The 24,650-nt window shown below is 35.5% G+C and overlaps 1 protein-coding gene across 1 annotated transcript in view; it reads right to left on the bottom strand.

Moving 5' to 3' along the window:
* Positions 1 to 24,650, bottom strand: part of ARIH1 (ariadne RBR E3 ubiquitin protein ligase 1) — a 102,987-nt gene that overhangs the window by 30,338 nt on the left and 47,999 nt on the right. The window contains exons 3-5 of the mRNA XM_058542016.1: positions 10,196 to 10,340; positions 2,847 to 2,939; positions 2,288 to 2,343 (exon numbers count right to left, since the gene is read on the bottom strand). Of these exons, the coding sequence (XP_058397999.1) occupies positions 2,288 to 2,343; positions 2,847 to 2,939; positions 10,196 to 10,340 (294 nt within the window). The remainder of the gene's footprint in view (positions 1 to 2,287; positions 2,344 to 2,846; positions 2,940 to 10,195; positions 10,341 to 24,650) is intronic.

Genomic DNA, 24,650 nt, shown 5'->3' with positions numbered 1-24,650 from the left:
TAAAAAGTTGCAGTATCTAATTCTGATTTAGATTTATTCAACTAGGCATGACAGCTAATGTTCATGACCATTTAAATTTCTTTCACTGCGAACTGCTTATTCATGTCCTTTCCATAGAATTATCTTCTTCTCATTGATTTGTAAGAGCCCTTATATTATTAGCCACATTTGTTTTACGTGTTGGAAATATTTTTTCCATTTCCCTCCAAATAAAATTTCATAAAACAACCTTCTAACCACATCGCACTGCCCAAATGCCTCCCCACTCTAAACTATCCTCCACCATACCACCAAAGTTGTATTTCTAAAATGCAAATCTTATCACAGTATTAACAACCTTCATTGATGAAACTCATTATAAACTGTCAAACTCTTTTCATCTGCATCTCTAATAATCTGCTACTCTGTGCTCTACCCACCACAGATACTTAGATAAGTTCGTGACCTATTTTAAAAATATTGGCATTCTTTCTTTAACCAATATTACCATCCACTTCCTCAACCCAAATTTTTACTCCTTTTGTATTACTCCCTAAGTAAAGTCTCCCTAAACTCTTCAGGTGGAATAATTTGCTTCTTTCTAACTGTAACTTTGTACATACCTTTATACATAAAACAAACTCTGCTTTTAGTTATTTATTATTATGAACATCTTGGGGGAAGGAAATGTATCAATTTTTTTGTTCTCCTGTGCATATGTGCTAATAATAAGTAGGCTCCCAGTAACCGTCTGTGCAATGGATGAAAAGATACAGGAGCCTATATTGATGAGATGTATTGATGAATCTGTATAGATGAAATTGATGTATTGATGAAAGAACACAAGAAATCAGAAAGTATCAAAGGACAAGATAAAGACAACTGGAAGGATGCTGGTACTTCAAGACGACACATGGCGGGCTGGCCCCGTGGCTTAGCGGTTAAGTGCGTGCGCTCTGCTACTGGCGGCCCGGGTTCGGATCCCGGGCGTGCACCAATGCACTTCTCCGGCCACGCTGAGGCCGCATTCCACATACAGCAACTAGAAGGATGTGCAACTCTGACATACAGCTATCTACTGGGGCTTGGGGGGGGTGGTGAGGAGGAGGATTGGCAATAGATGTTAGCTCAGAGCCGGTCTTCCTCAGCAAAAAACAAACAAACAAACAAACAAAAAAGATGACACATGGCTTATTTTTGCTAGCTTAAAACAATAATGGAAGTAAGAGCTACTGAAAGATAGAAATAGTATTAACACAGAGCTGACAACAGTAAATATGTTTTAGTAAACCAAAGTAGGGTGAGGTTAATAAAGTGGAATCAGTGAGCTTTATAAACTGTGCTGGTTAAGTCAATTTATAGCTTTATTAGATTAAGAAATTTGCTCATTAAAGTCCATGGCTTTACTTTTGTTACCCTCAAATCTCAGTGCCTAAACACAGACATACCTTTCTATATAGGCAATTATCCAGGAGTAATTATACAATTTGTTTGTGGATCGTTCAGGCCCTCGATCTGTTTATCCTCCTAGACTGAAGTCAATTAGGTAACAGCACTGACACAAAAATTAAGCAACCTGGGACTTTATCCCAGGTTCAGGAACTATGCTTGTTTCTTCAAGTTTCTTTCTGCCTTCAAAAGAGAACTTTTCACAAGGAGAGTAGTTAGCCAACAGCCCACAGCTACAGTGCCTCTGGGATCCGTGGCAGTGTTCTAACTGAAGCCACGTTCCCCCTGGGCAGCTCCCAGTAAGTGACCAAGCATGGCAAGAGTACCAGGGCCTGGCCATTTCTGCTCATTGAGGCATTCCTCTATGGGCAATCTATGCAATGAAGTCCCCACAGAGCTGCCAGACTCTCACAGCTGTATCATAGTCTGAGTCTGTTCCTATTGAACCCTCTTCCCTTCTTTCTCTTTCTCTCCTTTAACAGGCATCAGACCTGCACCAATGTCTGTCCACTCCTGTTCCTCCTCCTCTTTATCCTACACAGATGCTATCCCACAATAAATCTCCTTCCCTTTTAACTCTATCTTGGCATCTGCTTCCCAGAGGGCCTCAACTGACACATGCTATTCTACAATTCCAAGGTTTACTGAAATGTAGCTATCAGGTCTTGCCATGTTTACCAGAATAGTAACTGGGCATTTAACCAAGTTACAAACAGGCTTTTGTACTATAAAGGAATGTAGATTAGAAAATCTCTTCAGACTTTAAAAATTTCACCTCCTTTGAAGTGCTGAGTGAAAATTAATTTGGTTAAACCAACTAACCAATATTCAACATGCAGAATCTATCAAAAATACTTACATAACTGTGTTGTCATCCACTAAGATATCACAACCATGAGCAGGGCACGAAATAGTCTGAAAAAGATTGAAATTTAAACTATGTCTTCATTCAACAAATATTTACTGAATGCTTACCATTGCCAGGCACTTTGGTAGGTTCTGAGGATACCTTAACATTTATAGGATCTTAACCTTTTCTTTTCTGTTAAAGAAAATGTATGTGCGTGAATATGTTTATCACCATAAGGTAATTAGAACTGCTGACTTGGATATTTGGTTTTTCAATCTAAAACTTGAATGGCAAAAGCAAGAGATCTGACAGAATTGCCCAACAAGTTTAGCCTGATATATACAAATGTTAATGACCGCTGAGAAAACATTACCTAGACTGGATCTTTAACTGGAGTGCCACATTGTAAATAGAAAAAAAGTCTCAATTATCTTTTAGTTGTTTTAATCTAGAAAACAGTTCCCCATACAATTCACAATCCAGAATGCTTCACCTGTTTATATTTATGCAAGGGTCTAAATGCTGTAGGAAATTCAACAAAAACTAAAAAACAAATTGGCATCTTTACCTGTCCCATGCCTTCCTCCATTATTTTGGTAGTTAAATATTCGCTCCAGCACTGCATACAAAACTTATGTCCACATTCAAGGCCAGTGAAATACTGTAACAAAAATAATACATGGACTTTTAAAAGACATTATCAAAAAAATCACTATACATAGTGACTCAATAAGGCTCTGTTAGGTCACATTTTTTCATATTGGCTATAATGTCCAATTTAACAAGACTAGATGGGCCCCTAAAATGAACTTCTAGGTAGTGAAATCTAGACATGCAAATATATTGAACACAAAACACCTAATTAACGAGAAATGCATCTATACTAGATATTTATAGTTTTTAGGAAAAGCAGACAAGAAGTTTTTATGAAATATAAGAATATGACATGTACCAATAAGCATATGAAAAGATGCTCAACATCCTTAGGCATCAGGAAAATGTAAATCAAAACCACAATGAGACACTACTTCATACCCACTAGAATAGCTATAACCCTATAAAAATACAGATAATAACAAGTGTTCGCAAGAATGTGGAGAAATCAGAACCCTCATACACTGCTGGTGGGAATGTAAAATGGTGCCAGAATATGGAAAACACTCTGGCAGTCAACACCTAGGTATATACCCACACAAAATATGTCCACACAAAAAACTTGTACCTAACAGTTCATAGCAGCATTATCCATAATAGCCCAAAAGTGGAAACAACCCAAATGTCCATCAGCTGATGAATGGATAACAAAATGTGGAATACCCATATAATGGAATATTATTTCACCATAAAAAGGAATATGGTATTGATATATACTACAATGTGGACGAATCTTGAAGACGTTATGCAGGGTGAAAGAAGCCAGTCATAAAAAACCACACATTGTTTGATTCCATTTATATGAAAGGTCCAGGATAGGCAAATTCATAAAGAAAGAAAGTAGATCAGTGGTTGCCAAGGGCTGGAGGGCTTGGGGTGAAATGGGAAGTGACTGTAAAAGGATATGGGGTTTATTTTGGGGGTTATGAAAATATTCTAAAATTAACTGTGGTAATGACTGTACAACTCTGTGACTATATTAAAAACCACTTTAAAAATTGTATGGTATGTGAATTATATCTCAATAAAGTTGTTATAAAAAAGTATATCAGGGCCGGCCCGGTGGCGCAAGTGGTTAAGTGCGCGCACTTCGCTGCGGCGGCCCGGGGTTCGCTGGTTCGGATCCCGGGCGCGCACCGAAGCACTGCTTGGTAGGCCATGCTGTGGCGGCGTCCCATGTAAAGTGGAGGAAGATGGGCACCGATGTTAGCCCAGGGCCGTCTTCCTCAGCAAAAAAAAAGAGGAGGATTGGCGGATGTTAGCTCAGGGCTGATCTCCTCACAAAAAAAAACAAAAAAAACCCAAAAAAAACAAAAAAAAAAAAGTATATCACACAAATATAGGACTTCATGGAGCTGCATGGAATGTAGCTAACCTAGAAAATAAATAAAATCTTATGGAAACCAAAAGATTTATTCAGATAGCTAAGAATAATAGTAACATTTTAGTCTAATCTTATATTACTCATATGATTTGAAATACTATTAATTTGAGGGATGGTTAAATGAAGTATACTATATTCTATAATGGGATATTAACAAGTACTTTAAATAATATTAGACAGTCTAGAGGACTGCATTTCAAAAAGAAAAATAATGGTTGGCATATTTTAGTTTAAGAATATTTTACGATATTTACAACTAAATTATTTTTAAGTAAATAAGTAACATAGGCTCATGGTTAAAAACAACTATTTAACAGTATGAGTTTATGTCGAGAAATAAGTCTCTCTCATCTTCATCCTTGTCCTCTACTTCTCTACCCAGAAGTAATCACTATTTTCCAACATCTTACATATTCTTCCAGAGATGTTCTAACGTACACAGGTACAGACACACAGTAAGAGTACTACATAATCTCTTCTGCATCTCAGTTTTCTTTACTATTATTATTTAATAGATTTCTGATGTGGTTCTACATTGGTACACATGGGTCCACCTCTTTTTACAGTCTGTATGAAAGTACCACAATTTAGTTAAACAGTCTACCATTAAACGGACATTTAGACTATGTTTTTCCTACTATGCTACTGTATTGACTATATATACATCTTTGTGATCGTATGAATGTATCTTGGGACAAATTTTTAAAAGTGAAATTATTAACAGGTATACATTTATAATTTGATAGATTATGACCAAGCTTTGTTCAAGGAGGCTGTAGCAATTTCTACTGTTCAAGAGAACTTGGTTTCTCACACCCATGTCAACATGGTATATTTTCCAACTCCTTGATCTTTGCAAATCGAACAGGTGAAATTGAACTAACTACATTAGTTTTGATTTTTAATTCCTTTTATTATGAGGGAAGTTTAAACATCTGAAAAAAGATTTAAGGCTGTATATTTTTTTTTCTGTGTACTCTCTTCACCTATTTTGCCCATTTTTTCCACTGGATTTTTTCTTAATGATTTAGTGGAGATTTTTACTTATTTAAGAAACTGACTATTTATAAGTGTGGAAAATATTTTCTCCCAGTTTCAATTCTGAATGCTCATATTTTGTTGCCATGCAGAAGCTCTTTACTTAAATGTAGCAAAATGTATTAGCTTTAAAATTTACGGCTTCTAAATTAATTAATTTTGATAGAAGGCATTAGGTAGGAATCTAAGTTTCCACTCCAGATGGCTACCAGGTTGTTCCCACACCACTTATTGAATAATCCACCTTATTTGAAATGCCTCCTCTATAATACACTAGATTCTCCTCATGCATATTTTACTCTATACTGTTCCAATGCACTGCCTATTCTTGTATTTGGTAGAACTAGTTCCTCCCCAACTCCATCAATGTATTCTTCTTTTCCAATATTTACTATTATTCTATCTTTCCAAATACTCAAGTCATCCTTTTATCTTAAGTATAAAATATTTAAAGTTTTCTTTACATGGATCTTTTACATTTCTTGCCAAATTTATTCCTAGCTCTTTTATTCTTGTTGTGGCTCTTATACGTGTTATTTTTTATTCCATTTTCTAATTAGCTGTTATCTGAAATATACTTATGAAATTTCTGATGTTTCTTATGATAGTAGATGCAAATCATCAGGATACAAAATCCTATATTATAGGATAAAAAAATGCCTAGAAGCAGCTGTGGAAGAAAATGTATCAGACTCCTGAGACTGGTTTTACAGACCAAATGACATAGAGAATATTTATCAAGTTTAAAATATAGTACTATTCAGATTGACAACAATTCTAACTCATTCATAAAACAAGTAAAGGTAAATTTTGGGGAAATCAGTATTCTTGTCCATTAAAAAAAGATCTGGGAAACAAATAAAAGAATCTATTCTCATCAGTCCCCACCAGTGAAGAAGATCTGGCACTAACTTGTTGCCAGATCACTAATGGAGGGTATCTGACTTTCAGTTATAATGAGAAGTGGCATTCTGTAGAGAACAAATACAGCAGAGTAATATACCAACAATTCTGTTTTATTCGTAACTTAAAAACAAATATGCATCCTCTTGTGCTTTACTCTTTTTTCAAATAAGAATCCTTAAGATAGAGATTAGGGTCACAGTGGTTACTAAGTGATCACTACAAGTAATATCTCTATCTTTGGGACTTCTGACCAGGGCCCCTTGTATGGTAAGATAAAGCAAGAAAAAGAAGGCTTTTTATTCTTTAAAGGCTTCTTTTCAATAATTTTTCTAATTAGATTGATAAGACTAAACAAGATAAATTAGAAAAACAAATCACACATGCATGTCTAAAGATAACACAAAAACTAACCTGTGGTATAAAGACATTCATTGCGCTCGAGAGTTGTGTCATTATCATGGACATATGTGGGTATCTTCCAGTCTGTCTTATTTCCCTTTTCCCTCCTCCTCCTTCAACATATTTTTTCCCGTATTGCCATGCGCTTACCTACTTGGCTCCCTGGGCCTTTCCCTGACTCAGGGGATCAGATCATCTATTCATCAAACTTATCCCTGTTTATATCATAAATAAATCTGACCAAGAATACACTAAAAATATATGAAATGTTACCTACAACAGAAATTAATGGTCCTGAAGAAAAAGAACTGAAAGAACACACACTGTTAAAGGTTTCATTCATCTCCACCATTTTACATACACAGCAACTAATGTCAAACAACAGTGAGAACACTAAGAATTATCTTTCCTCCATCAGAAGTTGCCCATATAATCTCTCAAGTAGAAGCCATTTTGTTTATAAAAACTGAGCCAATGATCAGGGCATCAGTTCTCTCATCTGTAAATGGAATGAGTTAAAAAGGAAGATAGGGTTGGACTTAGATCAGATGTTTTCAGTGTTCCTAGGAACACAAAGATTTAGAGATGCCTCAGTGGTGGGGGATGAGAAGGTGGACTACCCTCACAATCTTCAACTTCACATCTATTTAATGTATCTTAATCTTAGAAAATACAAATTATTTACTTCATTAAAAGGAGATACTGTAGCCCAAGCGGTATTTCCTAGTAGAGTGAGGGGTTAGTACAGCTAGATCTTACACTTTGATTAAAAATAACATTATTATAAAATGAGTAACTGTTGCCAGGATTAAGAAACCCCTGAACTGGCCACAACATAAGCGTGTGTGTGTGTGTAAGGGCAGGGAGGAACCTATGAGTTTAAGAAGTGCTCCAAAGTCTCAGGAAATGATTTTTAAAGAAGACACCACCCAGGACAGTTAACTCCAAAGTGTTACAAACTAAGCTATCAGAAGCATTTATTTAAAAACCTGTCTTTACGTGGCACTGTATAAAGCCAAAGTTGCTTTCTAGAAAGATAAAGGTACTAAAGACAAACATTAATAAAAGGCAAGTATCAGTGTTCAAAGAGATTAGCAGATATTGAAATGTAGGAGTTATACAATGTAAGTAAAGAAATTACTCATCCAATTAACAAAGCTTCAATGAAGAATCTCAGGTGACATTTACTTGCACAACTGAAGAGGTTAAAATTATCCTTCTATCTTACTCTAAGAACTATGAGAAAAGAAGTCCTAGTTTCATCATGATTATATTTTTCATAACGCTTGGCACAGTTTCCCTAACTCTTTAACTTACTTTCCAAACCATGTTGCTCTGTTTGCTTTCTTGTCCTGTCACTTACATAGCAAAACTTCCTTTAAAAAAATAACTTCTTTGTATTTATTGCCTCCACTTCGTTTCCCACTTTCAAGTCAATGAATCTTCAGCCCATGCAGTATGTTTTCCCACCTTGCCACACTACTTAAAATAACTTTCCAAGATCATCAGTAAACTTGCTGTTAATTACAACTTCACTTTTCAATTCTTTTCTCTGAAGCTTTTAGCACTGTTCACCATTCTTGGAAGCGAATTCTCTTCCTTTGGCTTCTGTATTGCTACATTTTCCTGATTCCCCTAACTACCACACCTATAGAGGTTAGTTCAAATGTCAATTTCTGTGGGAAATCCCCCTGATCCAAAACTGGGTTAGGTGTCTTTCCAACATGTTCCCACAGTATTACGCCCTATCAAAACACTTAACATTCTTTTTGAATACATCATTTTACTTGTCCGCCCAGCTAACCTGTAAAATTATCTGACGCAGGTATTACGTCTTTATGCTCCATGTGTTTCTAACACTTAGAGTAGTGCCTGGTGTGTTGAATGAATGAATGAATGAATGAATAGTAGATTCTCCATCATCAGTTACAAGTGCAAGCAAAATTTGCACCACAAATCTCCAGTCATGATTTTCAATTCTAATTTGTTGAGACTGTTAGACAATATCAATGGCATTTAGAAAGTTACAGGGGATATTTGTAAGCAGCTAGCTTCAGTACTCGAATTACACTTAAGATTTAAACTAAGGAGGAGATAGTTATAACAGATCAGGAGGATAAATGCCAAGGAATAAGAAAACTTTGTATAATCTGAGACAAATTACATATTTGGGGTTTAGTATTATCTCACAGAAACATTTATAAACTGTAAACACTATACAAATGTCAAGTGGCAAAGAGAATCTGTTAAAAGAAAGATAATAGAAAGGTCAAAACAGGAATTTAATATATTTTTAATAGTAGTGCTGATTGTTTTTTAAAATACTCAAGTGAGGATTGTGATTTAAGGAGAGGGAAAAGATACAATTCTCAGGCTGGTGGAGATTTGAAAGAATACCTTATTCAACTCATTTGAAAGATAAAAAAACTGAGACTCAGTACTACCCAAATCCAAATAGCTAGTGTTAGAGCTATGGTCAAAACTTGAGAATGTGGAAATTCAATTCAGCACTTTACCTGCTAAATTATTTTAACTCACTGATTTTTCTATTTCTCTAAGAGTACTTAATTAACTTCCTTTTAAAACCTCTTTCTAAGCACTTGTACATGTCAACAAATTAGTTCCCTTCAAATAGGCCTCTTTAGAGATACACATATACAACTCTAAGATAAACAATGAAAAACCATCAATACGTTAAAATATATAGTAATTTTTGACAAAGACCTGGTATATAGTAATTATGAGAAAGAGCTGCTTAACTATTAAAGCAGAGCATATGAACAAGATAGTTACAATTACTACAGAATTAAGATATTTCTTAGATATCTTGAAATATCTTAAGGGGTGAATTCCAAAGAACTAAACACATTTATGCCACAAATATAATTCTCCTATGGTCACTAATAAAGTAAGGCCTCCATAGGAAGATTATATTTATTTAAGCTTAAAATTTCTTTACTAGACATGCCAAAGTAAATTATCTAAATTCAATAGGTTTTAAGAGGGATACTTTTACTTAAGAGAAACATGATAATTGGTCACCTTCTCTGCTCCAACTCCATCACCACGTGCTATATTTAAGAATCTCTGTTAAAATGGAACTATATAAGTGAAAATCTCTTGTTATAAAGAATCCTGAAAGCTCCCTAATGAAGCAGTATTAAAGACATTTTCTAAGTGTTTTGGATATGTATTAAAAAAAAAACAAAAAACAGTTTTAAATCTAGTTTAATTTGGATGAAAAACAATTCTACTCATTGCTACGTATTACACAACTCTTACCCGGTGGTAAAATAAACTCCGAAAAGATGTAGGTATGTAATGACAATGTGGACAAGTTGCTGCTTTAAAAAGCAAATTGGGGGGGGGGGGGGGGAGCAGCTCATTCTTTCTTTTCCTTTCCTTATCCTTAATATATTGATAGGTTACTGCTTTACTACAAGCCCAGACAACCACATCTTCCTTTGTTTAATAATGATAGTTGATTTACCCTCTGAAATATAGTCAGTGCTAGCCTTAAACTACCAGATACTCACCGAGTTAGGGTAGTTCAAGTAGCAGATCTGACAAGGCATATCCTGTGCTGATGACCTTGTATTCATCTGGCGTGTTCGAGACTTTTTACTTGGATTAATTACATGACACTCAGCAAAGAGCTTCTCCAGGTTTCCATCAAAGTACCTGCATTATTTAAACAGAAAGGATGAGAGCCCAGCAATAGCACACTGTTAGAGCTCTCCAAAAACCTGATTCTCTATAGGGAAAAGCAATGAACTGAATTAAAATAAACCAAGATCATAATCTTTTTTGCTCAGAGGAAATGAGTTGTATGGCTACAAATTGTAGCAAATAGAGGTATATATGTAGGAAAACAGATTGAGTTCTTGTTGCTGTTGATATTTTTACTGTTTTTATACTGGGAAGTTAAGCTATTAGTATTTTAACAGTACTACTAGTAAAACTTAAAGATGAAAGCTCTTACTATCTCTAATGGTACCTTATGAAGAATAATGGTATTTTAAATGGCTAGGCTATATTCATTTATATAAATGAATTCATTTTATTAATAATTTTAGTTATACCAGTTTAAATATATTAGCAAGTAAACCACCTACAAAGCATATCTTATCCCATAAATCATTTAAAGATTTTTTTTTTTTTTAAGATTTTATTTATTTATTTTTCCCCCAAAGCCCCAGTAGATAGTTGTCTGTCATAGCTGAACATCCCTCCAGTTGCTGTATGTGGGACGCGGCCTCAGCATGGCCGGAGAAGCGGCGCATCGGTGCGATCCCGGGATCCGAACCCGGGCCGCCAGCAGCAGAGCGCGCGCACCTAACCGCCAAGCCACGGGGCCGGCCCCCATAAATCATTTAAAAAATGAAATCATTACATTTCATTCTATAAAATAGACTTATTTTCTAAATATTCTTTTGAAATAATTTTTAATTTACTAGGAAAGGGGAGGAAGGAGGAAACAAAAAATATATTTTAAAATGTTTTTATATCAAATAGTCTATATATTAGCTTTTCATAAAGGATGCTATATATCTAAATATACACAAGTAGTTTCACTATCTAAGATATCAAGACCATGGTATGCCAAGTACTATCCCCAGAGTTTCAACTAAACTGCAAACTTCTTGACAGAGGATAGTGGTAAACACATTGCACAATATTTTCATTAATCCAGATGAGACATGGTCCCTGGTCTCTTGAAATATCTTAATATTCTAAAAGTAAAAGGAATAGATACAAAAACTTCCAATCTGTGAATCAACGTAACCAGCAAAAATATTAATGCAGAATCTGGTCAATTACCTTTTAACTTGAAAAGCCCAGGTTTCAATAACTACAACGTTCTTTACATACAAATAGGAGGTTCTCAAGTTAAAAAAGAATTAATACTCAAGAGATTTCCAATATTTTTAATGAAGGTCTTGTTGAGGCTTTGTGTCAAAGCACTTACTATATTCCCAGAAAATCACTCAAATGAGAACAAGCCACATCACTCTCCTAAGACTAACAAATATCTTTTTATAAATACTTTGACTACAGTATATTTCAATGAAATGATCAAATTATCAAAAGGTCAACACATTATAAAAGGGGAATTCATATGAAGTCGTCCCTGATGATTCAGCTAATCAAAATATATAGAGCAGAAAATCAAATGCTTTCCTACAAATGTTATCTCTGAGAAAACCTAAGATGCCAAGTTTTACCGGAAAAGTAGAAAGCATACGAAGCTAACACTAAATATGAATAGGTAAACCAATTAAACATCTTGTTTTTTAAAAAAAATATTCATGCTCACAAGAAAAGACAAGCTTCTGTCATCCAAAACTCGACCACACAAAATTAGTGAGTCCTAATACTTTGGTGAACATTCTAGATAGCATTCTATGCATACACAGCCAAAAAGGCATGTGTCTATAATTTCATATAAATAGTATCATACTCCAGATTTATAACCTGCTTTCTTCACTAAACAGTATGTAACAGACATCTTTGTCAATGAACATAGGTCCACATTTTTCACTGCTGCATAATATTCCACTATAGGTATGTATTACAATTTACTTAACCAACCTTATACTGAGGGACATTTAGATGTTTCACAATAAACAATCCTAGATTAAATGCTAGATTAAAATCTTGGTCCATCTGATGGGGGGGGTGGGAATATCTAGACTTAACTTGCATTTCTTTATTAGCGAAGTTGAACATATTTTTCTGTGAAGATCTTACTACTATGAGTTCAGCATGTAAACAGCCAAGAGTAACCCTCTGCTTCATGGAATGCTTTCTTCCTCCAGTTTCTAACTTGCCTTTCAATCTTGTTTAATGGTGTTTAACTGCCTCTTTTAATTTTTACATAGGCAAATTTATCATCCAACCCCGTTGTGATCTCTGGATTTCATATCAAGCTTTAAAAGATGTCTATATCCTAAGATTATAAAAATTCATCCATGATTTAGGCCTTTCCTTTATTAAAGATTTTATTTTTTATTTATTTATTTTCCACCCAAAGCCCCAGTAGATAGTTGTATGTCACAGCTGCACATCCTTCTAGTTGCTGTATGTGGGACGCGGCCTCAGCATGGCCGGAGAAGTGGTGCCTCCGTGCGCGCCCGGGATCCAAACCCAGGCCGCCAGCAGCAGAGCACGCGCACTTAACCGCTAAGCCACGGGGCCGGCCCATAGGCCTTTCCTTTAAACTGCTTCCATTAAAACTGTTGATTCACAGAGAAATTATTTTTGTGTAATAAGGAATAAAGCAGGGATTCCATTTCATTTTAATCTGAATGTCTAATCATTTACTGAAGAGTGTTTCAACTGCCTGTAACACTTCTTCCTACTTTAGGTCTCAGGTTAAACCTCACTTCCTCAAATAAGTTTTCTTTGACAATTCCTCCCCTCACAAATTAGGTAAGGTTCCCTTGTATTACATCCTCATTGTACTTTGTACTCCTGCACAACATTTATCACATTACTCACTCTGTTTCACTATTTATTTTATGTTTTCTCTGCTACAATATAAACGCCAGGAGGACTACTTCATTATTGCTATAGCTCTAGTGTCTACAAGAATTGTATTATAAGCATTCAGTTTCTTTCTAAAGAGTCACTGACATAAAGAGTAACTTGTTAAAGATAACTGGTAGTAATAAGCCTGAATTCCTTTGCTTTAGGCATACTTCTTAAAGATACATAAATTGGAGTTCATAGCTTTTTGATCCATTCTGGAAGCCACCAAAGAACTTTCAAATACTCCCCAGGTAAACAGAATAGGGAGCTTAAGAATCCACTCATGTTGGGCATAGGAGGCTTAGAAATCTTTTTCTTTTATTAAGTTCCATTTTAGGAGAAATGTAGCATTTTAATATATGGTTTTGTTTGTTTCTTTGTTTTTGCTGAGGAAGATTCACCCTGAGCTAACATCTGTGCCACTCTTCCTCTATTTTGCACGTGGGTCACCGCCACAGCATGGCCGCCAATGAGCGGTGTAGGTCTGCGCCCGAGAACTGAACCTGAGCCATTGAAGCAGAATGCACAGAATTCAACCACTAGGCCAGAGGGCCAGCCACTATGTTTTGTTTTTATTTTTACTTGTTACATGGTCTGTCCACCAATGACTTTGCAATGGTTATTTGGAAGATATTGAAATCTAATTTATTTTTACAAAACATAACTTAAAATCAGTACTTAAACCTATTTCTTAATTTGTTAGTTTTCAATAATATATTGATGGTCCTTAAGTTATATGACCCTACACTTAACCTAGTTTTGGTTGGAACTCCCTGGAGCTTTTCCCAGTTGATTATTATTCTATACTATCTTTTCACTAATTATATTATTTTTACATTATATAGCTTTTCTTTCAAGAATGACAAAAACTGCTTTTTGTTTCCTAAACCTGATTACTCTAATTACTTAGACATAATTCAAATGTTTAAATGTATTCAAATGCTCAATTGGCCAAATCCCCCCCCAGCCTCCTCCCACCCCCATATTCTCTATATTGACAGCATCCATTTTCTTCTGGTATCTGTTATTGAAGTCTGCAGGCAAAATAATTTTCCTCATTTTATAATTCAAATCCTTTTTCAACTGGCATATATATAGGTCAAACTTTCTTCATTCTTTAAGTTTAGTAGTTCTATGAGGTTCATTTTAGCATTTAACTTGCTCTTCTGAAATGCCATTCAGGTAATTACATCAAGATCCTTTAGTTATTAAGACTGTGCCTTGCTTGATTTGTACCCAATCTTTGTTAATTTGTCCTCCATGTCTACCATCCGCTAATTCCTTGTCCTTTTCTTGTCTTATACCTCTATTTTTCCATAGTATGTATCTGCTCTATTTCTTGCAGTTGCCAATGTAGTTTTAAGTTTTGCAAGATTATTACTTGTCCCTTCTCAGTTCTGTCAGCATCCTTTTCATCTTGTTCTGTTGTTTTACCAGTTCATCTTTGATTTGAGTCTATGTTTTCATTGAGTCTACGTTTACTTTAATTCCCTTAAAAGAACAAAGAAGGTTGTTTCTAATTCTGATAGTTTTATTAAGGACTATTATGCTCAAGCATATGGGTAGATTCTTAACTCTCCACACTTTGTTTACCTGGTCAATATTTGAAAGTTCCTTCAGTTTGCTAGCTTTTATGTACATCCTTGTGAAAAACAGGCCAAAAGGAAAAGAGACTGATTCAATGTCAAGCACTGCAGTTCAGGCACCTTGTTTAATGAGTTACAACATACCTCTCTCTGCTCCACTGACTTTGGTAAACACCTGCAAAGCTTATCCTAGGACACTGCTGCCCTCCTTTCTTGCAACTCTTGCCCACTCTTTTGAGAAAACCATATTGATGAAAATAAAAACAGAATGGCAGTGTGTTTTCCCTTTAGTTCAGCCTTTCCTTAGTGGGCGAAGGGCACAATTAGAGTATCTCAACCTCATCTCTCACATGGCCCCGATTTCTCTAGATTAAGATTGTTAGAAGGGCAATTTGAGAGGTTTCTCAGTAGAGATTATAAATCCTCTTGTCTAGGGTTCTTTCTGTTCATTCAGTATGTATAGAGAAATGTAGTTAAGACAACTGGCACTTAGCCAATTTTCCAGAATACCTAGATCTTAATTTTTCATTTTACTTGACAGCTAGATACAAATACACTAAATAGTATGAATTAAATTTCAAGGCAAGAATAATTACAGCCTAAAAACTATGTCTGGTTTTGGGGAGGGGGGAGACGGCTGGTAGGGTACATCACTGGCTATTATTCCTTTTTGAATTCTGAATGACTGTGGCATTGTTTGCCATTTCAATACCTAATTTTGCCACTAGGAGTTTATTTTAAAAGTCACTGGGGATTCATACTTCATAAAAAGACCACCATTGAAGTAGTACTTATTTTCACAACAGAACCAGAAAAGCAAAATGTTAAGCTAGTTTCAAGTTATATATTGGTCTTTTCCACTCTATATTCTTGAGTTATTAGAGTTCAGTCCTCCTTACAGTTTGTTAACGCTCCCATTGTAACAAGTCAATTATCTATTGCTATAAGCCTTAAAAGGAGCAAAAACACACATATATATAAATTTATAAAAATACATTATACATTTTATATATATCCATGTACAAACATGCATATCCACACACTTTTACTTCTAAATAGCCAAATAACTTTAGTTTCAACATTCTCGTGTGGCATTTTATGGGAACCAGACTTCAAATGGCAAGAAAACAGTCACCATTATTGTACACCTTAATTATAGTTCTGACAAAGCACTAGAAAAGATCTGTGACACCAACATCTCTCCTAGGAACTGCCATTTCAACTATTCTTTGGCCCCATTAACCTGCTTCTAATGGTGTAATTTTTTCCACTTTTAGAAAAGGTATATTTAAGCAAAAATGTCAAAGGGGCAAAGGAATAGATTAAGTTCATTTAAATCATGTGGATGACTAAGAACTGCCATCATATATACAAAAAGCAAAAGTAATAGATAAGACATGAAAACGACAGTCTTAAAATAGTAAAATATTTTGAACAAGAGAGTAGACACACTGGGAGAGAACACTTTCCTCAGTGTTTACACATAAATATTAGTTTCAGAGCTTAAGCCTCATCTTCTACAGAAAGAAACCAGTAGAGATAGTACAGTATGGTAGTATTAAGCAAGCTATTAAATACTGAAGTAAACAGTTCTTTCTGTTCTAGGGAATGAGATTGGAATGAGGGTTTGGAGCACTATTTTTTCACTTTTAACTCTTGAAAAACTATTACACTTTTAAAAAACTATAATTGTGTTACTTCGATAAAAATTTAAATTTAAAAAGGGCTCCTGGGGCCAGCCCCATGGCCTAGTGGTTAAGTTTGGCGCGCTCTGCTTTAGCGGCCTGGGTTTGGTTCCTAGGTGTGGACCTATACCACTCATCGGCGGCCATGCTGTGGCAGCAGCTCACATACAAAATAGAGGAAGATTGGCACAGATGTTACCTCAGGGCGAACCTTCAAGTAAAACGAGGAAGACTGGCAATGGATGTTAGCTCAGGGCAAATCTTCCTCAGCAAGAAAAAAAAAAGGGCTCCTGAAGTAGAATGTAAACTTTCATACAAATTAAAAGATTCACTGCATCCTTTGTGGTTTTTAAAGGTATTCTTTCAAAAGAAGGACTAAAATTAGAATGTAAGATGACTGGCACACATATAAACCTCTATTAGGTAAAGTTCAGAATTTCAGAGAACTAAAACTAAGGACTTAGGGATAGAAAATCTTTTTTTCTAAGGAAGACTTTTGGCCCTCATAAGAAAACAGATCTAATGAGGACTTACATAAGTCCATAAGAACTTGCTTTGAAAGTTTTGGGATTTTTACGCTAATTCAGAAAATAAATTTAGTTCACATTTTAATATTAATGTATTATATGTGGTTTATAGCTACATTAATATACTGAGCATAGATTTTTCTAAGAAAACAATGTTTTTTGAGATTCTAAGATATTTCCCTATCAGGAAAAACTCAACCTAACAAAAAAAGCATGATGATAAAATCTGTTTTTTTTTTTAATTTTTATTTATTTATTTTTTTACCCCAAAGCCCCAGTAGATAGCTGTATGTCATAGCTGCACAGCCTTCTAGTTGCTGTATGTGGGACGCAGCCTCAGCATGGCCGGAGAAGCGGTGCGTCGGTGCGCGCCCGGGATCTGAACCCGGGCTGTCAGCAGCGGAGCGCGCGCACTCAACCGCCAAGCCACGGGGCCAGCCCTGATAAAATCTCGAGTTTGCTTACTGGTAAGCAAAAGACCACTTGACAAAGAAGCTACTAAATAAAATTACTTACAAGTTGCAGTACAAAAATCTTACTGCATAATTTTTGAGAAACTTTCTGTCATTTGTTCCTCCCTACTTTATCCTTTTTGGTTCTGAGCCATGATAAAAGCAAGTGTATTAAGAAACTAACCAAGTGAAACAGATGTAAGATAACTCCTTCGAGGCTTGGATTAGCAAAATTGTAACAGAAACACAATAAACTATGCCGTCTTCCAAAAAGGCTGCCACCCCCTTTTATTACAGAAAGATTTAAATATAAAAAAGCCAAAAGAACAGTAAATTGAACTCCCACGTACCCACCATCCAGCTTTAACCATTATCAACATTTTGCTAATAAAAAGGCTTTTTTGAAGAACAAGATTTTATTCTCATATGAACTTTCAAGGTAGATATGAAACTATGTCAGACATTTAAAGAAGTAGTTAATGACTATTCCTTTCATAACAGAGAAGAGAGAACCCTATACTGGTGGCTTCAGAAGACAGATGCTGGTTTCATAGTGTGTTCCAGCCACACTTAAAGACACATGTGTCATCTTCACTGGTAGTTGTCCATGTTCTCTGGCTTGATTATTGCAATTTACCAAGTTCTTCTAACCTGAAGCCCCTGGAACTTCAACAACTGAACAGTATCCAAAATATTATAACTTCTTTACACATGCTCATTTCTCCCCTCTGAGAAGCTCCAAAGCTTTTATTACTTTCTCAAAAGAGACTATGGCCCCCCAAGTGACAAGAACCAATATTATTTTTGAAAACTATGACAGCGGTTTCTGTGCCCTCTGTCCAAATATGTACACGAAAGGGATATCCACACCCTCTGCTCTGCTCAATGGTCTTTTCCTCTTGCTACTCATGAGCAGCACAACATCGTAAATGAAATGAAACAACCTACATTGCGATTCATGCAATAGTGGATCTGATTCCAATTAAAGAGGAAAAATGGTTTCTTCCAGTACATGAAAAGAAATATCCTTTTATTATTTTGATAATGGTGTTTTAATATATTTAATGGAAGTCTTCAGGTTGTAAATGTTGAGAGCCTATAAACCAAACAAAGTATGTTTAAAATCTAGCTATGCTAAAACCAAGAACAAGCAATCAAAATACAAGACAGTATACAATTAAGATCCATTTTAAATAGTTCCCTCACAGATTAAGCAACTATATGTGGGAAGTGTGCTAGTTAGTAACAATGTTAATAGCTTTCAAGGAAAGAGATGGACAACTATTTGCAATATGACATGCTAAGTATGCAAGAGGTGGGAGAAGAATGCTAGGGAAGCATAGAAAATAGCAACTAATTTCAAGAAGTCAAAATGACTTAGTAAATGTGATAAGAATTCAGAGAATAAGGATATCCAGCGGGCATCACACAAGTTGTATATGATGTACAGAATTGTACGTGAGGTCTGTGAGCACAACCCAAGAATGAAATATTACTGATGCTCTCTGAATCTGTGCAAAGCTATAGCTCTTGAGGCAATTAAGGTCTGAACAGTCAAGGGCATCCCAGCGGAATGTAGAGCAATACATATAGACATACAGAATGAAGTGAAAGTATGGAAAGTTTTCAAAAGTCAGACAGTATAGCTTTGATGTGGTAGAAACCACAAAGGTAGTAAAGGCCGATAAAATGAGTTGACGATCAAAGTTAAGTTTAGGACAGATGTGATACTAGAGTCTAGGAAGGCAGTGAGGAAACTGTGTTGGCAAAACATCAGATTTACCTGTAGGTACCAAAGGTACTATTAATCCTACATGTCCAAAAACCAAGCAGAACCTTCCCTTTTAAGGTTGTTTCTTTTCCTATGCCTGTGTGTGTGTTTTAAAATTATTTTTGTGAAATAATACAATTCTAGAAAAGTGCATAAACATAAATGAGCAGCTTACAAATTGTTATAAAGCAAATACCTCTGTATAACCACAACCCAAGACAGGAACTAGAACTAGTACTTCAGAAACCCTCCAAACATCCCTTTCTCAGTAACAAGTTCCTCTTTCCCCAAGAGATAATCACTATCTTGTTTCTCTTCATAGTTTTACCACGTAAATATGCACCCTTAAACAATACAGCTTAGATATGCCTGTTTTTGAATTTTATATAAACAGAACCATCTAGGAGATATTCTTTTGGATCTCTCTTCCTTTCACTCAATATGATGGTTTTCAATATTCATCTATGTAGTCACTTGTAGCTCTAGTTTATTTTTCATTGCTAAATAGTTATTATATAAATACACCTTAATTATCTATCTGTTGACATTTGGGTTGTTTGTAGGTTGGAGCTATTATGAACAAGCTTATATATGACTTTCAATTTAGATGTGCATATTTCTTTCTAATGGGTATGTATCTGAGAATGGAATTACTGGGTCAAAGATATGCAGGTAAATGCTAAGAGAAAAAAATAAAATTTATTTTTATATTTCTTTCTAAAATCATTTATTTTAACAACTTATCTGTAGACTCCTTTGGATTTTCTATGTACACAATTCATATCATCAGTGAATATTAACTGTTTAGCATCTCCCTTATGACCATTATACTTTATTTTTCTTTTTGGTCTACTACTGGCTAGGATCACCTTCAGTATAATATTGAAAAGAAGTAAAGATAACAGATACCCATGTCTAGAAATTCACCTAAAAGGGAAATCTGGGGCCGGCCTGGTGGCGCAAGGGGTTAAGTGCGCGAGCTCCACTGCGGCGGCCCGGGGTTCCCCGGTTCGGATCCCGGGCCACGGGCACCAATGCACCGCTTGGCAAGCCATGCTGTGGCGGCGTCCCAGATAAAGTAGAGGAAGATGGGCACAGATGTTAGCCCGGGGCCAGTCTTCCTCAGCAAAAAAAAAAGAGGAGCATTGGCAGATGTTAGCTCAGGGCCGATCTTCCTCACAAAAAAAATAAAAATAAAAAAATAAAAGGGAAATCTTCCCAGCATTTCAGCATGAATTATGTTATTGCCTACAGCTGTTTTTATAGATTTATTAGATTAAGAAAGTCCCCTTTTGTGCCTAGTTTGCTTATGGTTTCCTTTTAAAATCACGAATGATTACTGATTCTTAGCAACTGCTCCTCTGCATCTACTGAAATGTTTTTCTCATTAATTTGTTCAAGTGACCGATCATATTGAATTCTTTCAGGTTAAACCAACCTAGTATTCCTGGGCTCAATCTGAGTTGGCCATGCTGGGTTATCATCCTTTTTACATATTGCTGAAATCAATTTGCAAATACTTTGGAGTTTTTTGTTTCTTTGTTTGCATCTACATCCATGCAAGAAACTGATGTAGTTTTTCTTCGAGTTTTGGTATCAAGGTTGTGATAGCTTCATGAAGGTGAGGGAATCCTCTTTTTCTGCTTTCTAAAAGAATATAAGGTAGAGAACATAAGGCTGGAGTCACTATCTCATTAAATGTTGGTAGAACTTACCAGTATATCCATCTGAACTTAGACTTTTCTTTATAGAAAATTTCACTTTATAGCTATAGCCTCATACATGTTTTCTTTCTTATGTCACTTTTGGTAAATTGCAAATTTCTAAGAACTTATCCATTTCGTGTAAAATTTCAAATTCTGACATAGTTATCCACAGTATCTTCTTATGAATTTTGTTTGTTTTTTTAATATCTGCAGGATTCAAAGTGACTTTTTTTTTTCATTCCTGATACTGGTTATCTGTGCCTTCCTTTCTTCTTGATTAATCTCACCACTGTGTCAATGTTATCAGTCTTAAAAAAATCATCTTTTGGCTTCCTGATCCCCTCTACTGTATGTTTCTTTTCTATTTTATTAAATTCTGCTCTCTGTTATTTCTTCTCGTATTTTCTCTGAATTTATTTTGTTGCTCTTTTTCTATCTTGACATATCTAGCTCATTACTTGAGACTTTTAAGATAAATGCTTAGCTCATTACCTTCCATATATATGCATTTAAAGTTATAAACTCCATTCTTCAGCACAACTTATGCTGCATTCCACAATTTTCCCCCTTAACATTCAAATAGTTGCTTAAATAACAATTATGAGTATTTGAAACTTCAATCAACACTGATAGAACTTAAAACAAAATGTTGGCTTAAAAAAATACAGAGGCTAGGTACAACACAAAGCCATTTATATTAATTAAAAGACAGCATTGTTTATGAATACATTTTCCAAGAACATTTATTTTCTTTCAACCTATTGAGGTATCATTCTACTATCACCTCTACTGTTGCTATTGAGAAGTCAGCTGTTCTCTAGAAGAACAGAAGTATAACACATACTTTCTATATATTTTCTCTATATACATTATATATATACACATACACACACATGCTTTCACTTTTTGAAAGTAATCTTTCTTGTATCTTATTGTTTTTACGATTTTCTCTTTATCTTTGCTGTTGTTTTTGTAGTTGTACCATGATGTTTAAAAACGTAGATTTCTTTTTACCATATTTCATAAAATCTGAAACAGTTTGGTACTGAAATTTCATATCTTACCAAAAAGTGATTAGACTGTAAAGTGCCATCAACTGAAAGATGCATTCAGATTTCAGACACGTTAAAATGTCAAAAAATACATCTTAGAATCAATGAAATAGTATTTATTATGCCTGGGAACTGTCAGGCTTCTTGAATCTGTGGCACTTTTGGTTTTTACGAATCTGGAAAATTATCAGCCATTCAAATATTGCTTCTGCCCCATTCTCTCCTCTCTTTTTCTAAAACTCAATGAGACTTTCTCATTATATCCTCTATATTTCTTAATTTCTCTTGTGTATTTTCCATCTTTTAGTGTATGTGCTTAATTCTGGATAGTGTTTTGATCTTCTAGTACACTAAACCTCTTTAGCTTTGTCCAATCTGCTGTTAAACTAATTCACTGAATTAATTTTGCTCATTTTGTTTAGTTATAAAAATTCTGGGTTTTTTCCAAATCTGTATGACAGCTCGTACTTTCCAATTCCCTGCTGACAGCATACCCATTTTAGTCTAGGTCTGACAATTCCAATATCTGAAGTCCCAAGTTAGTATGTTTTAATTAGAAAAATAATTTGAGGAAGTAGTTTGAGGCCCTAATGTTCTTTTCCTAGAAAAGATTTACATTTACTTCTGTCAAGTGCCTGGGTACATTAACAGCCTGGGACCATCTTAATTTAAGTTCAAGGCTTCAGGTTTTCTGGGCCACACAGATGACAAGAATACTATCCCCAGTCTTTAGAAGAGCTGGTTTCCTAATCCTCCCTCTTTGTAGGCCTATGACTCCAACGTTTTTCCCCCACTAACTAAAGGACCAACAAAAATCACAGCTCAGTCTTTTAGCTACCTCTTCTGGATCAGCATATACTTCCAGGGCAAAGCAGACTGGGATGCTTGGCTCATTTCTCTAGGATTCTCTTAGGCCTTAACCCTCTAATTCCTGTTTTACTAATTCTTTTATGTTCTTGATTTTTTTAAAGATGTTTCAGGCTGGCCCGGTGGCGCAAGTGGTTAAGTGCACGCGCTCCGCTGCGGCAGCCTGGGGTTCGCTGGTTCAGATCCCAGGCGCGCACTGACGCACCGCTTGGCAAGCCATGCTGTGGCGGCATCCCACATAAAGCGGAGGAAGATGGGCACGGATGTTAGCCCAGGGCCAGTCTTCCTCAGCAAAAAAAGAGGATGATTGGCAGGTGTTAGCACAGGGCTGATCTTCCTCACACACACACAAAAAAAGATGTTTCAATATTTTATCTAGCCTTCTCTATTGTACTTAGTGGATGGAATGGTCCAAATTACCCAAAGTTTCCCAGAGTCTCCTATATTTTCTCTCAGTTGAAACTCACATCTCTTCCATCTACACTCTGCTTTCAATTAACTGTCACTATCCAAAGTCAGGCCAAGATTTTCCCTTTACCTGGATTATTAAAATAGTTTTCCAATTGATCTTCCTGCCTCTAATCAGCTCATATTGTTACTAGATTTTTTTTCTGCAGTAATACTCTTACATCAGATTTCTCCATAAAACAATCCTCAGGGGCTTCCTACTTAATAGAAAAAAAGTCCAAATTCACTTGCTTTGAATGCAAGATCCTCCATAACGTACTTCCTATTAAACACGTCCAATCATTTCCCTTCTATTCTTCATGCACTCCAACCACTCTAAATCTTACTACCGTAAACTTTCCTTTCCACTTGTTTTCTGAACCTGAAATGCCCACATTCTCACATCCTCCTGCCTTTTCAAGTTCAATCAAATGCCATCTCATCAATGAATCCCTTCCCACCTAAATTAGAAATAACCTTTTATGTATTCCCATAACACTTTATCTCTAAGTACCTTGGGGGTAAAAACTGTACATGATACATTGTTGTGTGTACCTCTTCATCACCAAACCTCTGCTCAATGTCTTACGCATAGCTGATATTCAAAAACATTCTTGAAATTTATGAAGTAGTGAGATAGCAGGGAGACTAGGGAAAAGAGAATGGATAAAAGAAAAATAACTTCAGATGATGTAACTAAGGGAGAAAATTGCTCCAGTTCATATTGCTAGTAGGTGGTGGAGCAGAGATCTCATGTTCTTACTCACTACTATATAATAAGATAGCACAGTTGCAGCTTTCCATACACTGCTCCCCAATAATACCTGAACTGTTTAAACAGGAAAAACCCCACTATACTGCAAAATAGTGATGAACGCCATCATGAAAGCCAGGTTTCTGACAACCAAATTTACTTTCACATCCCAGAAGTTAACTGTGAAACAATATATTATTACTAATGTGGCTAAGAAAAGCTCCATAATATCATAATAACCTACATGTGCTAACTCTAGTACCTATTCACTAAATGGGTGTTAATGCTTTAGAATGAAAAGTGGAAAGCTATTTGCAACATACTCTGCGAAAGACTGAAATCAGTCTTCAAGACCTTTTGATTATACCTATCCATTAAAAGTAGTGAGTCATCAACCACCTATATTTCCCCTTACCTCAAACATGTCAGTTAACTCATTAACACCTTATACACTATCAACTAAAATGAGCTTTTAAAATTTTATAAAATAGATCAATAAAAAAAGAAATCTGAGCTGCAGGAAATAAAATACTTTTTCCTTGTTACCAACTCTAAAGGAGCTCGATTTGAGGGATTTTGTCTCTGCCTCCTGCCCAACTGAAATCTGATTTAC

This window comes from Diceros bicornis, chromosome 5 (assembly GCF_020826845.1).
Source record: "Diceros bicornis minor isolate mBicDic1 chromosome 5, mDicBic1.mat.cur, whole genome shotgun sequence".
NCBI classification, from domain to species: Eukaryota; Metazoa; Chordata; class Mammalia; order Perissodactyla; family Rhinocerotidae; genus Diceros; species Diceros bicornis.
Note: the sequence above shows the minus strand (reverse complement) of the source record. Positions and strands in the feature narration are given on the sequence as shown.